This window comes from Centruroides vittatus, unplaced genomic scaffold (genome assembly GCF_030686945.1).
Source record: "Centruroides vittatus isolate TY-2023 unplaced genomic scaffold, ASM3068694v2 contig_1051, whole genome shotgun sequence".
NCBI lineage: Eukaryota > Metazoa > Arthropoda > Arachnida > Scorpiones > Buthidae > Centruroides > Centruroides vittatus.
Window position 1 is genome coordinate 201,256 of NW_027120680.1, and position 16,513 is coordinate 217,768.

A 16,513-nucleotide genomic window follows, 5' to 3' on the forward strand; every position below is an offset into this window, starting at 1 on the left:
CAAGAAAAGTAATAAATTATCGGAATTTAAATAAATTTTTAAATAAAATAAACTAAATATCAGAAAATTATTTCTTTAATATACAGTAGAAAAAAGATTCGCTGTTCAATTCGCGAAATCATAAAAATCGAATTTAAAGCAATAAAAATCTGGAATACTACAACTTAATTTATAAATTAATAATTAAATAATGATATATACTTGTAAAAATCAATATTTTAAACTTATCAGTAGCAAGAGTAAAATCATTAATTAATTTTGTATTAACATTATTATTTGTTTCGCTAATGCAATGTTTACAGTTTCTCTCCTATCAGAATATAGATTAAAAGAAGTAACAATTAAATAATAGAACCCCCTTTGTATTTTTTTACCATTACTCCAAATCGGAGAATAAATTTTTTTATTTACGCTGATTGATTTCAGAGAGGTTTAATCAGCGTGGTTAGGCCTACAATAGGTAATATTATTACTGTACGGAACCTATTATCCGTTGTAAAAGCAGTATTGAGACTAGTCATAGAGTACATTATGCATTGATAGCGTCAAAACATTAAATTTCCACCCTGGTGATATTTCATAAACGTTTTGAATTAGGAATTAGTACTACAGTCGTATTGGGTGCCTACATTATGAATTGCGTGTCTTAAAATTCATTTTCCTATTTTACTTTGTTGTTTTAACTGCTGTTTTAATCATCGTGATCCAGTTTAAAAACTATTTAGAGCCGTTACAAGAATTGACACTTCTCCAAGATATGAATGCTAATTCCGACTTTTATGATTGATCGAATCGGGTGAAGCTACTAAAATTAATTATTAATTGTGTGTCGATGTTCCCGAAAATTATTTTTAGGCGATCTTCATTTAGAGCTATGTGAAAATTAAGATGCGCATCGGTTCCCATACACCATTCCGAAGACAATGACTCGGAATGATGTATATGTCATTCCTTCTCTATTGTTCCGACAATTAGGTCTATCTAATGATGGCCTTCTACGTTACCATTTCCTTCCTAAATCTCTTCCTCGTTCTCCATCATTCTAACAGTTTTGCATCCTCTAAGAAATAAGCTTATATATTTCTCAGAGAAGATGCGAGAATGAACGAGATTATAAATAGCACTACAGGAATGCACACGATTATTATTAAACACGCAAGCTCTTTTATTAAAACTTCTTCGATATACATTGATAGAACAATAAGTCTAAAGATACTGTATTTCGCAAATCCTTGAGTTGCAGCCTAAAGTTTGCACCTTGGCCTCATCTAGTGGTACGGCCCTCTTTTGCATAATTATCTGGCAGTGTTTTTGACAAATATGGAATTGTTGTGTTTGCAGAAACAATATAGGTTTATCCGTTAGCCTAAGAAGTATTCTATTGTTGCACGAGAAAATGAGAACAGAGATAAGATTCATTAGATTCTGTCTCCCTTCCGAGCCGGTTGGAAACTTTCTAACAATCTTTAACCTTTAAACGTCCATAAATAAATTCGACAACCTAAAAATGGTTTCCACGTCAAATGTTACTGATATAATAAACTCGATCTTACAGAGCATTAAGATAAACGAATTGTTTTCAAAGCGTGCTACGCAACAATCAATTTACATCGAACTTGATTGCATCTAATGAGGGAACTTAACAATAAGTACGTCACTTCATGCATCGCTTCAATCCAATTGCATCTAGTTATTTCTATATAAATAGACCTCTTAACGTGGGAATTATAGACCTATACCTTCATTTAATGCACACCTATGTTGAACTTTAATTGTCGCAGCCTAATTTTTTTCGGCGATAGATTTAAAGTTAAGCTTTGATTATTAGGTAATTATTTTATAGATGAGCACACGATAATTTTAATCACAACGTATTAAATTTTCATGATTACATCTAGAGTTATAAATAAGAGAATTAAGGATATTTATCAATTAATATTACTGTAATAGCATCCCAAGAAGGGATAGGTTTGTCGGAATTAACAATGTTATTTATAGATTGATGCATCTCGTGATTATTGTAAAATTGAAAACAGTCGAAGATTAATTATTTTTTAGAAATAAATGATAAAGTTTCATTTGTTAAAATTATGTGCTTTTCCTTGGGAGAAAAAAGAGAGAGAATGAAGGGCGTGATTGATTTCAGCAACACGTTTAAATTTGAATCTGACAGATCAGAAACGTGTTTTGTATTAGAAACATCCCCATCGATCTTCTTTCATTAATTTCAGAGGATAAGGCTCCAGTCCTCGAAATAGCAATGACAACTCGAAACTACTGGGCGAGCAACTATGCTATTTGTACCGTGAGATACGTATTTCTCCTGTTCTCCCTGACCGCTTTCGCATATTTCCTTCCTACTGCCCTACTTTTTGTCGAGTGGAAAGCAAGTTCAACCCTTTCTTTTTCACTTGTTTATTAAGCTAATGCCTTCTAGACCATAGATTAATCATAATTTTTGGATCCACATCGATTACTCTCTTTACCTCGTATCAATGCAATATCCTTGTTCCTCGGATAAATTGCAATCTGCCGTAGTTATCTTGGAATAGGAACGGTCTAATTTCCATACCAGACGATATTGTGTAGAGTCTAGCGGCCTACATATGTTCGGCAGTTTTGTAAACAGCTTGTTTATTGTACGCGAAGGAGGCAAATTTGGCTGTTTAGAATTCTACAGGTTACAGGCGTGCAAAAATGTTATTTTAATATTGTCGTGCTAAGTTTTCGAGCTAAAGCAATTGTTGAAAAGTGCACCGATTAGCACGATGCACGAAAATTAACCTTTAATAAAAAGCAATCGGTTTTGTTTAATTATCTCATGATGATTCGTTAATCAATTCAAACATAAATTATAATTTGCAAAAGAGGATTAATGGTGCGCAAGTAGCGAAAGTCGGAAAATAATAATCTTTAAGCGCTCCACCCAAAAAATGTTATTTTTCTTGCAGAAAAATCTCACGATAAATATTTCAAAAAAATTTTAAAGGAAACACCAGCGCTCAAACATTAACCTCGATAAGTCATTGGCACCCTGCGGACATTATCGACTATTAATTACAACTACGGGCTTCTCACGCCCTCTACCACTACCCCTTTCTCTCCTTGGGGTATTCCTTATTCGGTCCCCCTACCCCTCCTCCATTGTTACTCCGTCACGGAAAAGCTCGGTCGTGCACATGTAACCGTGGCAACGGTAGCGGGAGCAGGTGGGTCCGTCCTCCTGCACCTGCAGCGACACCTAGGTAGCCTGTTGGTAGCCGGTCACGATGCTGCACAATGCTAGTGCTGTATGATCGTGACATCGCAACGAGAATCGCATCTGAACTTTATTATAGCAGCAGCTTCTTCCCTAAACTAGTTTGAACGCGTCTCTACTAAAGGACATTGAAAGATAATCACCCCGAATCTGATTAATCTAATTTTTGGCTTCCGTCAAATTAAACGTGATTTCGATCCTGCGGCTAAGGTTGGTCATCCATAATTCAGATTGTTTAATTACTTTGTGTTTGTTTTCGCACGGATACTAAAGACCTTGGCATCTCTTCGGCTGTCGCCTTTCTTAACCGATGCTACTACCTCCAGGCGTGTAATACTTACCTCCAGGTTAATCTGAAACAAATTTTAAATTACTAAGCAATGTATATCGTAATTTTTTAACATGTTCTATGGACACAGTGAATTAAAATTGCACGTATGCATTTATTACCTAATTGAACGATTATTATTTTCGATATAAGTCCCGAAGTGAATGCAGAGTGAAATAAGAGTCGCTCCTCCGATACATGAACGTAGAACGGGATAAAGTAAGTGATTTACGGTGTTATTCTATGTTATGTGCACTGCGGATGCTTAAACACCCTGGAAACCGATTCGATAAAACAATTACCCCACGTAATTTCCACCGGAATACACGGGATTTTTTTTCAATATAAACCCATAGTTTAGCATTTAGATAATCAAGAAGGTAATGACGCCAAATGAAGTCGTTGCCGGGTTTAAGGGCATTATCGGCCTTTCTTTGTATTACAGAGCGAACGAAACTCTACGAATTTCACACGGCAGACGAGGGTATAAAAACCCGCAAATGGCAGAAACGAGTTTGCAGATTCCTTGCCCGAGGGCAGCGCGGTCTTCCATTCCATCCAATGAAGTACATGTGTAAATGTACCGATCTTTGGCCTAATTCGCCGGCTTCAGTCTCGCACGCACGCATACTGTGTAATTTTATAGCGGTGTCTGGCGAGAAATCACCATGACCATGCTTTTTTCCTTCTGCTCTGTTTGCGCTTCTGTTCGTTGCCCCGGAGGGACAAGAGACTCTCGGAACCTAGTTAGCAATCGTTTCCAATTGCTCCCGTATTAATCAATAGTTTTAAGAGCACCGGGTTTCACCTCGCCGAAGAATCGATTTATTTTTAACAGGAAGAAATGTGGCCCTTTAAAACGAGCCCTCTTCCCGTTGGCACCGTCGGAAATTTAGCAACGGAAGGTTTCCCTGGTATAAAAACTAGTAGGGTGAGCTCCGGAGGGAGTTAAATCAATGTTAGTCGATGATCTTCTTCGTCGGCAAAGTTTATCCACGCGCAGAACCCTCATCATTAAATGGCCACCAAGGGCACGGATGCGCCGACGGGCGGTGCTACGGGTCCGAACGATGAGCTAATGATTTGGCGACGACATCTGGTCAAGTAATTAGGCAGTCACGGACACAAGAATGGATAGAAGAGATGGCTGCTTACCTTCGAGAAACCAAAGTGGGGAATGGAGGCCTCGGGCAGAAGATCGTGTTTATGAAGAACTGCAAAAGAAAAAAGATCTCAATTAATAACACGCCACTTGATATTATTTAAAAGTAGATTAATACGAGAGACAATATTATCGATCTTTTGCATTCTCTCGCTTATATTAATTGATTTTTGTCAAGAAATGCAGAGATAGAACGTCATCATTCGTTCAAGAAAGTCAGATTGGTTGCTTCTCTGGCGTGTCACAATCTCGTAACATCTTTATGCAAAATTATTGCACAAAATATTACATAAATCCAATTTACGTTATCTTTAACACATGGTAATACTAATGGAATAAAGAGGATATTTTTCGGTTAAATAATGGAAGCTTATACGTAAAAAGTAAATCGTGTTCTACATCGGCCAGTCGAGTGATATAGTCGAATTAGAACTTGGCGCCATTCTAAAAATAACCCTCTCACGTAAATTTCACGAACTCTCAACCGCAAACAAGTTGGTGGTAATGATAAGTGCGTGATAGACGAGGTTGTTCTCACGCCAAAAGGAGGGTCGTGACCTATTTGGTCGTCGGGCCATCTTCACCCCCGCATTTTATCCTCGTGACCGTCGAATAAGTTCTAACTTGCCTTAGATGTTCGGAAATGCATAGTTATACTTTTTTATTTTTATTTTCCAAAAACACTAATTTATTGTGTATAAGGTACTCGCTCTAAGTGATATATTGTTTATTTTTTAATAAATGCCTAAATTATAGGGTCACAATAGTCATTAAATAGTTTCTTATTTGATATACTGCTCTGGAATTAAATGCAAGTAAAATAATTTGGAAGCTGGATAATAACCGAAAATAGTCCCGCTTTAAAGATAATGATCAAAAAGAGACGTCGAAATTTTGGACGAGGAAGTAAAAAATAATGAAGTTATTAAATCGGAATTCGCGCTAAATTATTTATATTTAAAAAGAGAACAATTTCGAAAAAGAAGGCAAGTTTCGGCAGGAAGTTATTTCTTCTTTTGAAGCGATTGTTAAGCACTTTCTTCGTTGAAAAAAGCACAGAAAAAAAGAGAGAGTATTTCTCTGCACCGAACACTGCAAAAGGCACCATACGAGGATAATTAGGGAAGGGACAAAGCCAAGAAGAGTCTTTGTTCCTCTCGAACAACTTTTTCTATATTCTTATCATAAATCACGCGTATTCCCAGAGTGAAATTCTTAATAATAATCTGCTGCACCGATTGAATAGTGACAAAAGCCCGACCGAATAGCCGACGCAACGTCTATCTACGGCTGTGTTTGTTTGTAGAAACGTAGCCACACACGGAGTTTTTCTGTCGGGTCCCTTTCGTTCCTCGATTGTCCCTATCCTTTACCCCAAAGAATAAATTCCGCCGTAACTCGGAGGGGTAATTAATGTTAGATCCTAAATTGAATTCCGACAGCTTCTCGAAAGACCCTTTTTTTTCTCTGGCCAGACTCGATTCTAGTTACGTTTCCGGAACCAGAGCGGCCGGTCGAACGCGTGGCAAAATCAGCGGGGGATCCTTTCTAACAATTTCGACTTTGGGGTTCTTCGCACGAGAAAAGCAACGCCTCTTCTCTGTTTATCTCCGTTTGTTTACCGACCGGATATCCGAGAAGCACCGATTCGAGTGTAGAATAAATATCGAATTCTGTCACTTCTGCCCGGACTCGAGCGTTGACATTTGTGTAGCCTTGACCCAGTCGAGTTAGTCAACATCAATTACAATAGATCACATCCAGTTGCGTCGGCAGGAGGGATGCCGGCCTGTCAACCGCTTCCACAACTCTCCATTTGATAAACATAACAAAATAAGAATTTTTTTCCCCTAAGAAAAGGAAAAGACGTAGGGGAATTTCCCCGTTCGGCTTTCTAACAGGATATTTCGTAAGTAATAACAATAATTTCCAGCTTAAAAACGTGTGGTATTTGTGTTATACACTATGCTTTTCTCTGCCATGCAAATATCTTAAAACAGCATCACTCATAACCTTCAATGATAATAAACCTAGTTCTCGTTTTCATTGAAAGCAAGAATGAAAATTAGGTTGAGAGAGAATAAAGGAAAAGAAAAAAAAGAGTGGAAAAGATTCTTCTTTAGATAATTTGCATAATGCGGATCTTTATTTTGTGTTTTAAAATGCAATGCGGAACTCTGACGAATAAAATTAGTCAAATAGAATTTTATAGGCGTCGATTTAAATTTTCACCTCAATATCTCTTGCTTTTAAAATTGGTAAATTTCTAAATAACATTTGAATGTTGTCTTAAAAAACCGGCAATCGATAAATCTTGATTGTATATTGCCAGACTGGCCACCGTTTACGTTTATAGGCTCTGAGAAATTTTCGATTGGAGAATATTTACAATTCGTAAATTTGTGTCAGAAATATATATATATAAACAGAAACGGCCTAGAACCAGACGCGAGGAGGAGAGACAAGGTTACAAAGGGAGGGTGCCACGCACGTGCCATCCAGGGCGTGGTCCGTAGAAGATCCTGCTTGGAGTCCCGGGAGTGGCAGGCTCAGCCAAGGCGGGGGAGGCATCACACCGAGCACCAGATCTTATCGCCATCCGGTACGAAGGAACACTATCGTTTCCATCGCCGCCTTCATTTACCTAACCGATTTTACTTTCCGCTATCGAAACCTGCAGCCACAGGTTGAGCGCTAAAGCGGTCGACTTGTTGATCCCATCTTTCTTGTTTTCCAACGTCTTTTTCTCTTTTATTTCTTTTTTGCGCCACAAAAATAATATTTAGCAGATTAAGGTAAGAAAAGTTTTACGAGCCGAGTACCATGTCCGCTGTAATTGTTTGCCACGTCTCTTTATTGAATTCCGGACTTTTTCGACCACGTAAACGTGCCGGAATGGCATCGACGCCTAAACGCCGCGTTATTAAAGTTACTCTACATTTGAATAAATCCGGATGCAAGAACCAGCCTAATTACAAAAATTAACAGGAAAATTACGTGTTGCCAGCCTGAAATGCCTGGTAAATGATGTTTCCTTCCAGATTAGAGGATGGCTTCATTTGTTTTTCAATTTTTTAAAAATCATTTTTGTTTACCTTCGCCAGTGGATAATTATAAATTCCATCTTTGAAAGTGCGATTAAATCAAACTAGGACTTTTGTATAGCACTCCTTAACCGACTTAACTTATGGAGACTGCGATCCTGCAACGGACTCTACACGGGATAAAAGGCCAGTACGTCAACCAGTTTTCCGGTTTGGCATCTAGCCTCATAGCATTTCAGGGATGTTGTAGGGGCGAGGCAAAAGATCGTAAAATGACTCAGACAGTAATTCCCGTGCAGCCCGTTGTCCAAAAGGGTCAAGGATGTGGGTGGTGGCGCGTGGCATGCAGCACCCTTTTCTTGACGGCCTGGATGGAGAAGATAGACAACGACTGTCAAAAAATAAAGTTTAAGAAATTAAAACAAAGAAAAGGTAAATGGAAGGGGCGAAGCGCTGGCTAAAATGTTTTAAAGATGCAGATTTTAATCTCTACCATCTTAACGACGTATTTATTCATCGATCCTTTTTTTACGTCCCCGTTTACTCGTTTGTTATCGGATAATATTCACACGGTGTTGTTTTCTCGAGTTAAACGGATTTGTGTGGAGTAGACAAAGGAGTCTGTCGATGCGCCGCAACTAGATCTAAATATGGCACGCTTGTCAGCCCGAAGTAATCCCTAATTATAATATAAATGCGCCCCGTAATATGTTAATGGCGCTATTACCACGCTGACAGAGTATAATGTTTCTTGGTTAAGTGGTTTTGGAATGTCTAGGATGTTGCACGCTCTAGGCTTCGAAGCATTTCAGATATCATCTTAACTTTCCAAAGATCACGTTCAGAACAGCATAGGGTTACGGTGGGCATAATAGCCTACGAAACGAATTTTAGAAGGCCTAATAGAGCAATTTTTAGGTTGGGTTCTATCGTATCGTGCATGGGTCCATCGTCTAGACTGGATCCTGGCGTGGGTGCTAATTTTGCCCCGAGCTAAATAAAATACCACCGAAATAAGTGCGATTTTTGTCCGATTTCCGACGGGATTAACGTGGCCAGATAATAATTAATAAGCGTATTATGAGGGGAAAAATGCAAAAATTTTCCAATTTAGAGAGGAAACGAGAGAGGCCAGCGTCCGTTTTCATGCGAAGGGCGTAAGAGAGTAGAAATAATTAGATGGGGATGCAGCTAATGGAATCCGTTGTGCCCATCACGTGACTAACATCCTGCTGAATGCGCCATCTACGCGTGTGTGTCGAGTCGACCGGGCACACCCAGCCAAGTAGGTCCCCCTCACTTATTCCCCTTTTACTTTTCCGCGTTTAATAGCAGTCCGCCCCGGTCGCTGTTTAATAGTCGGTTGGAGAAAAAGCCAAAACAAAACACTTTCGCCTTCGAAAACAAGAAAAAAATTATCTCGCTTTATTTAATAGTAAAATTCCTCGTACTCCCGCGGCTACCATATTCCAATAATCGTCATTAATTCAGCCGCTACTGTTAATTAACAATTCCGATAGGGTCGAAGATAGTCACATCATCCCGGCAACGTAGCCTAGCGAAACAGGTTATGATTGATTTATGCATTAATTGTTATTTTAATTTCGGGCGAACCTAAATGCAAAGCTAATGTAGATCCGTAACGTAACTTATAATCTGCTAATGCCATTCGCATTAATGCATTAAATAATAGTAATGTAGGGACAGTAATATATAAGTATAGAGTCGGAAAGAAGGTAATCTCACTCCATTTCTTCCTTAAATAAGGAAAAATATGCAATAAATATCCAGGAAGAGTCGCTGCAGTCGACTCCCTCTTGTGATTTTTAGGAAAGGAAATTACTATATTTCCTCTCCTAACTAGTTCAGTATCATTTCATTTTTATGCACTCGCATTTCTTACTCCGATTTGAACGTCGAGAGCTCTGCACGTTTTCTTTAGATCTACTTTTTACCGAAATGATAGAGAAAACCTCCACTTTTACGAAGAGGAATGCAAAAAGGCTCCGTAGAAGCATTAGAAAAGAATGTAAATCAGAAAGAACAAACACTTTTGCACGTAGAGATTTAGTTGTAGGTGTGCAGAGCTCTTTCTCAATAACGTTTGGGATGAGGATTTAAGTTAGGAAACTGTCAGGGCCAGAGAAGAATCGAAGAATCATTTCCACTTGAGTTACCACCGGAGTGCAGACAGAACTAGGTTGGGGAGAGGATACGAGAGATAAATGGTTACGATTACACGCGATATCTCGTATGTCCTTTGGGATAAGAAAAACTGTATAAATATCAATAAATCACTCGGCCGAACCTCCTACGGCGAAGTCGTACGGTTTGACTGTTCGCTCGGCCCATCCCTCTGACCGGCGGTTACACACCCAGACGCGGTGCGCGTGTGTGTTCCGACAATAGGGTGAGGACAAGCCATCGAATAAAACAGTTCCTCCCCAGTGCGGCGCTCATTAACACTTCTGCATCCGTACGACCGTAGACTTAATTCTTTCCCATTCATCACTTCGGAGCGAGAACCACTGGCTCTATCCATCACTCGCATCCTGGAACTTCCACCCGTTTGTCTCATCTAAATAATGCTTATTTATGTCGTTTGATTGTATCGAGCCGACTTCACCCAAAACTTCTCCCCAAAAAGCAAACATCAACCTTCGGGTTCACTGAACGTCTTATGGAGCCGGAGCCGCGCTTTAATTTCCTACCGGCTTAATCGTCTCCATCTGAGTGCTTCTTAATTTTTAAACCCCTATCCAATTTTTTCTCCGGCCTATGTCCGGTTTTCGGGAGAAGAGGTAAATCCGCCCTCGAATAGTTCTAATATTAGAAAGGACGGCGACCCAGACGTCGAAATCCCAATGACTCTTCGTCTTCTCTAATTTAATTAAGCGAGTATAACGACTTAATTGGTCGGCACATTCACAATAACAACCCGAGGGACTCGCGGATTTCCTCGAAACTTTTATAGAGTGAAAGGTGCGAATTTGGTGGCGCGACGGAATAATTGCGCTTTAGATAAGGCAATTTGAAGGACAAAGCGTAGTGTTAATGAAGACTTGATGGTTTATTACAAAGGAAAGCAGCATTGTTGACAGGACGGAGAAACTGGGCGGGAGAGAACGGTGTCCTCACGACTACCAGTAGGTACTAGCTAATGATAGCGCTTCTGCAGACTTTACTTTAATGGGAGGTATTAATTCCCAGGCGGTGCTTTGTGCACTCGTACGAATAGTCGTGGCAGCGGTTTGAAGTAATAACGAAGAAAAGTGGCAAATTAATTTTAACCGTATGTTAAATTTTCCCAGCCAGACTGAGTTTCCACAACCTGGATAACCCGGGAAGAATTTTCACCAGTGAACCACCTCCGGCGCAATACGACACCCTCGATCGGCTGTCGGAAGTGCTAAGTAACGAAGACGACACGGTGTAGTAACTTTTGGACTGTAAATGATTTGAGTTGTGTATTTGGCCCCCAGTCAATCACTTTGCATTTTAATCTTTAGTTACGAAAGTGGATATAATTCGGGTGAACATTTAGTTTTTTCAGTCGTTCGTGATCTATTTTTAGTAAATGGAAATGCATTATTAGGAGCGAGTCATTTATAAAGAATGCATTCAAAGTTTGAAGTCCTTTACTTCTGAAAGTCCGATGCATTGACAATCGATTAACAAACGTAATGCGTAATTTCATGTGGCTGCTGTACTATAAATAGGTAACTTATTTGCATACGTGTGTATTATACTAGCGAATAATAAATATAAGTAATTTCTATTATTTCTGTCAGTCTCTGTAGGACAGGACTTGGGACGAGTTTCCTGTAAGGAGTACGAAATGAAAAAACTGTCATTTGTATTCATTACAAGAAAACTCTTATATTTGGCATATAGGAAAATGGTTGAATTTATTCATAGTTAGAATTTCAGAATAATATCTATAAAGGCAGCTAAAGATACGTTTCGCATGTTTTTGTTCCGCAAAGGGGAACTGAAACTTTACCAGACGAAGCGAAATGATGCATTTGAGATAATTGCGTGGCTTCTCGAACCTCGTATCAAACGAGAAAGAAGAGTAGACGTCAAAAGAAAGATATTTACCGATTCGTTTCATTTCTTGCAATATAATTGCTGTCGTTTGCCACCCGAGAAAAATGATCTACCGCTCAAAGTAACGAGGTATTAAATGAAGGAGTAAATTAATTCACGTATTCTTTTCTATTTGCAAGGATGGGCTTTTTTAGAGTCCACCCTTCGATCCATCATGGGCGTTATTTCGAATGATGCGCTTTTTTTCCTCGATTCGAATTGCTCTTTTTCCGCTTTTCCCCCTTTCTTTATTGTTATTGAAGTAATGCTAAGAGCATAATTTTAGAAAAGATAATAAAATTTCCTTATTTGCAATGCTAAAGTGCTTTTATCGAATTTTTTGTTTCTCTTAATAATAAAATTTACGGTTGAAGCTTTATTATTTATAGTATTAAAGATTCTATATATCAATTTAAAGGTTAGAACTGGAAAATATTTTTGATTAAGATAGACAATTTAAATTCCTCTTATAAATATGTAAAGAGCGTAAGCTTCTATCTTAATTCGAGAAAGAATTCGAGACAAGTCTCTTATTGTTCTTGGAAAATATATCTAAAAATATTTCAGTAGAGATTAAGCAGAGCGCAACACAGGAAAAAAATCGTTTGGCTTTCAGGTAAGAGCATCGGAGAGAAACTAATTAATGAAAGTAAGTAGGATCCGAGAGGTAACCATCCCAGTGCAGATAGTCTATAGAAGCACGAACGACTCGGAGGGACAAAGAATGCGGATGCCATTCTCTTAACGACTGTGTCCGCTCATCTAAAAGGCGGCAGCGCAATCGTCCGAAATGAATGGGTGGACCACGTTAAAGCGTCTATTGTCGTTTTTAAAATTCATTCCCCGGACTCTCTCTTCCATTGTGCAATGACTTTCTACGAACCGGAACTTCTACTAGAACCCCACCCGTTCGGACACGTGGTGACACGTGGTTTTTCGGGCCTACGGACTCCGCCCGCACGACACAACCCCACGCCTCCATCGATCACGTGATGAGGGGGTGGAACCATTAATTAACCATGACCCGACCGCAGCTTTTCTGAAAGGATACTGACACGCGGAGGCTAGCATCCCTCGAGAATCGCAAATTTCTCGCTTTACTTGCGTTTCAAATTTACAGTTTTAACTTGGAGAGTTGTAAAATATTTTTTTCTTTTAGATTTTTGTTTTTGGCGAGAAAGGAATTGCGAAATTAAAGGATTAATAGACCTATAAAAACGTCCTAATTTGCATGTCGAATGAGAAATGGCGCCCATTATTAAGAGGACGTTTTGTCTAAACTCCCGCTACACATAACAGTCTCGTAAAAACACTTTTACGACCCGAAAGTATAACACTCCCATATTTTTCCTATGAGTTGGATCCATATTAACATTTTTTAATAGTCTAACATCGGCGATATGATTTGTCGCAGGGAGTATTCCCTCATAATTTATATATTTTTATACGTACGGGGTTTAAAGTTATAATTTTCTAAGAGTGTTTCCACCTGAAGAGATCCTCTTAGATCGTAAAATGGCCTCTAATTCTTTTACGACTGGAGGTCTTCTGCCAGCGACATGTTGGACACAAAATCAAGAACTAATAGACTATGACTTTAGAGGTAAGCTTTACCCGCCTTGTGTTGAGAGGAGATGCTTCCCTCGGGGCACAGTTGCAGCAAAGACGCCTACGTTCTTCTGACGAATGTTCCTGTGCACACATAACCCGGACGGAGCCTCCTTTAGTCGTGCCTGATCCCTAGAGGGACACCCGTGACGTCATCGGCAAACACAAACAGGTGAAAGCCAATTCCCGAGTAACGACTGCGTTGATAGACCCATCCGATACACCTCAAAAACCGAACTGACTCCGCATTAAAAATCCCGGAACAACATCACCCTCTTCTGGCCGGGGCAAACCTTCCAAAGAATTCAAATATGAAAATTCTAGATTCTTACGCATTATTTAGTGTAGATTTTTATGGCACGGTAAATTGTAAAATTTGCCGAATACGAAAAAGTCTTTTCGAATATTTAATACGAAATACGATAATAATGTATAAGAAGCAGTTTAGTAATCGTTAGTGGCATGAAAAGATTTGTTTTTTAATCTGCCGACAATTGTTTCTTGTTTTAGTTAATCGCTCGTAATTCATTAGTTGACGCTTCCTGTATGAGCCACACATGTCTGGAAGCTAATCGCAGACGTCTGCGGAATCCTAACGAACCTATACTGAATTACAACCGTTGACCCCTGGAAATGGCGTTCATCCGAGACCTCTTTGGCGTCAACCATAAAAGTCGGGGAAAATCCCGTCATTATCTATATCTCGAGATTATTTATAACAGTCAAACCCAAAGGGATAAGTCGGGTATCTCCACTAATCACACTCTCGCTACCTTTGAATACACAACTAGCCGGCGCAGATAAACCTCACCTCCCGCTTCCTGGACTCTTCCCGTCCAATCGACGGTTAAATTGATTAGCATTCTATTTAATGCCCAACCTGGGTCGGAGTTTAAGGTTGGTCGAACACGTGGTTTCGGTACGGCTCGGAAGCCAAGTACGCCGAATAGCGTCGGATTTTCGGGTGCAGTATACACGTCAAAGGGTTAAGGCTCATCGTATGCGCCGGAATTTACAAGAGGCCCAAAGTCGCACAGGAATGTCAGCATGTGCACTTAATCTCGTCGAGTACCGGGACAACTCGGCATTGCTTGGCAGAATCTTACTTTATTTTAAGATAATTACCAAGAAGATAATTCTCAATTGGACTTAATATTATGGGTTCGAATTGCAGATTAATAGTTAATAATTATCCACAGTTCTATCTACAGGTTATTTTCTAACTTACTCGTTATTCTAATACGTCACGCGTTCAAAGCTTATCCGAAAAATATACTAATTATTGAAGCGTTAATCTTCGTTATAACTCAGAAAAGGAAATAAACACCCCCAGACTAGAAGAAACAAGCCATTACGTTTGATTGAAATAACAATTAATAGTCTCGCATGTGTTTTGGTACTCGAATTGACTAGTTCATTAGACATGTGAATACCTCACGAATAGTTTTAGTGAATACGAATGTGAGTTGCATAAACAAACGGCCTCTTCGTTTATTAAACTTCCGTCTTACGAAAAATTATTTAAGTTGTATACTGTATAACTTATGCAGAATCTGATCCCGAATGAATCCCCAAGTTGCACGATAAGGATTCGGATACGGCCTCGAGGTTCCGATTCAAATTCGATTCGAATCGTCGTGATTTTCTCACGAGAAGTTCGGGTCGGGTCTTCTTCCCATCCTCGTCTACGTTAGTCGACCCTATTTCCGATAGGGCTCGCCCACAACGGCCAAAATTGAGGCCATCTCGTAAACTGCTTGTTTTCCACTGGTATTAATAGACAAAATATCGAAAAGACAGAAGTTCTCTCTTATACAAACAAAGACTGTTTTAATTTGAATCTTTACTTTCTTTGATCGAACGAGTTTTTTACTGCTTATTCAGCATAAAGGTTCCCAATATTTTTCTCATACTTTAATCTTCGAACATTGCATCCAGTCAGTCTGATCTTTTTGTCGGAAAACTTTTCCTGTAAAATTTATCTGCCAGAAAGGATGCAAGAAATAATTAATTAATTATAATTAACCACTTTTTGTCTTCACTCTTTTTTAAAAATTACGCTTACGGGATTTGTACAAATTTAGGATCCATTCGGAGTCGCAATTCGAATGGTCGTTTTAACAGATTCGATGTTCATATCGGCAGAGATTTTTGGCATTTTGAACTTCATCCCGTATGTAAATATAGAGGTATATAAATAATAAAAAGAATCATTTGTTGGTCGACAAACTCGATGGTGGAAACGGACGGGACGGAATGATCCCTTAACCTGTTTTTCTCGGAAAGAATCGGGACAGAAAATCACGCAAATGTGGGCTAAGTCGAGCGAGTTCAAGATGATAAATTGTATAAATTTAGTAATTTGATCTTTCCTCCCCTAATGGAAATCTTTTCCTGTTTCTTCGGAAGTCGAACGTCATTATCACGACTCGATGTGTAAACAGCATTAATCGTTGCCCCCGGGCAAATATGGAGCCGACATCGATGGCCATCGAATGCGGATAACTTACGCGGCGACGACATTTTAAATGGCGTCGTTGGTCTAATAGTCGGTCGGTCCTCACTAATTATTCGAATCGGAGACAATGGAGGATTTGCGTGAAAGCATTGGGACAGAAAGGCATTCGTCATCGTTAGGTAAATGGTTGGCGGGGGAGACAATACTATGGTTTTTTCTTTCGACTTATCCCTGTGTTCTTTTTGTCGCTTTTGTCTAAACGTCAGTTCCGAACGATAAGAGTCTGGCAATATTTTATACAGGTTTTAAATAAAAAGAAAAGTCTAATGATAGATCTACGGAATATCCCGTGTTTCGGATGGGCGCGTACAGCTTAATAAGTAACATGCACAAGTCCGAAAATGAACTTCCTCTTTTCTTTTTATAAATTATATCAATGGGCTCAATTAATTGGTGGATTTCTTCCCGGAAATGTTTGCAGAACATTGTTTTCCAGCGTGATTGGTAAAATTACATCTTAATTGCGCCAAGAACAAATCTAAGTCATGCAAAATGCTAAGTGGCC

At 39.2% G+C, this 16,513-nt stretch overlaps 2 protein-coding genes across 3 annotated transcripts in view; both read right to left on the minus strand.

The window, feature by feature from the left end:
* Positions 1–16,513, minus strand: part of LOC136971397 (putative methyltransferase DDB_G0268948) — a 298,490-nt gene that overhangs the window by 178,275 nt on the left and 103,702 nt on the right. The window lies entirely within an intron of this gene.
* Positions 1–16,513, minus strand: part of dysf (dysfusion) — a 52,252-nt gene that overhangs the window by 15,867 nt on the left and 19,872 nt on the right. For both annotated transcript variants that reach the window (XM_067265803.1, XM_067265798.1), the window contains exon 3: positions 4,743–4,801. In XM_067265803.1, coding sequence (XP_067121904.1) covers positions 4,743–4,801 — 59 coding nt within the window. The remainder of the gene's footprint in view (positions 1–4,742; positions 4,802–16,513) is intronic.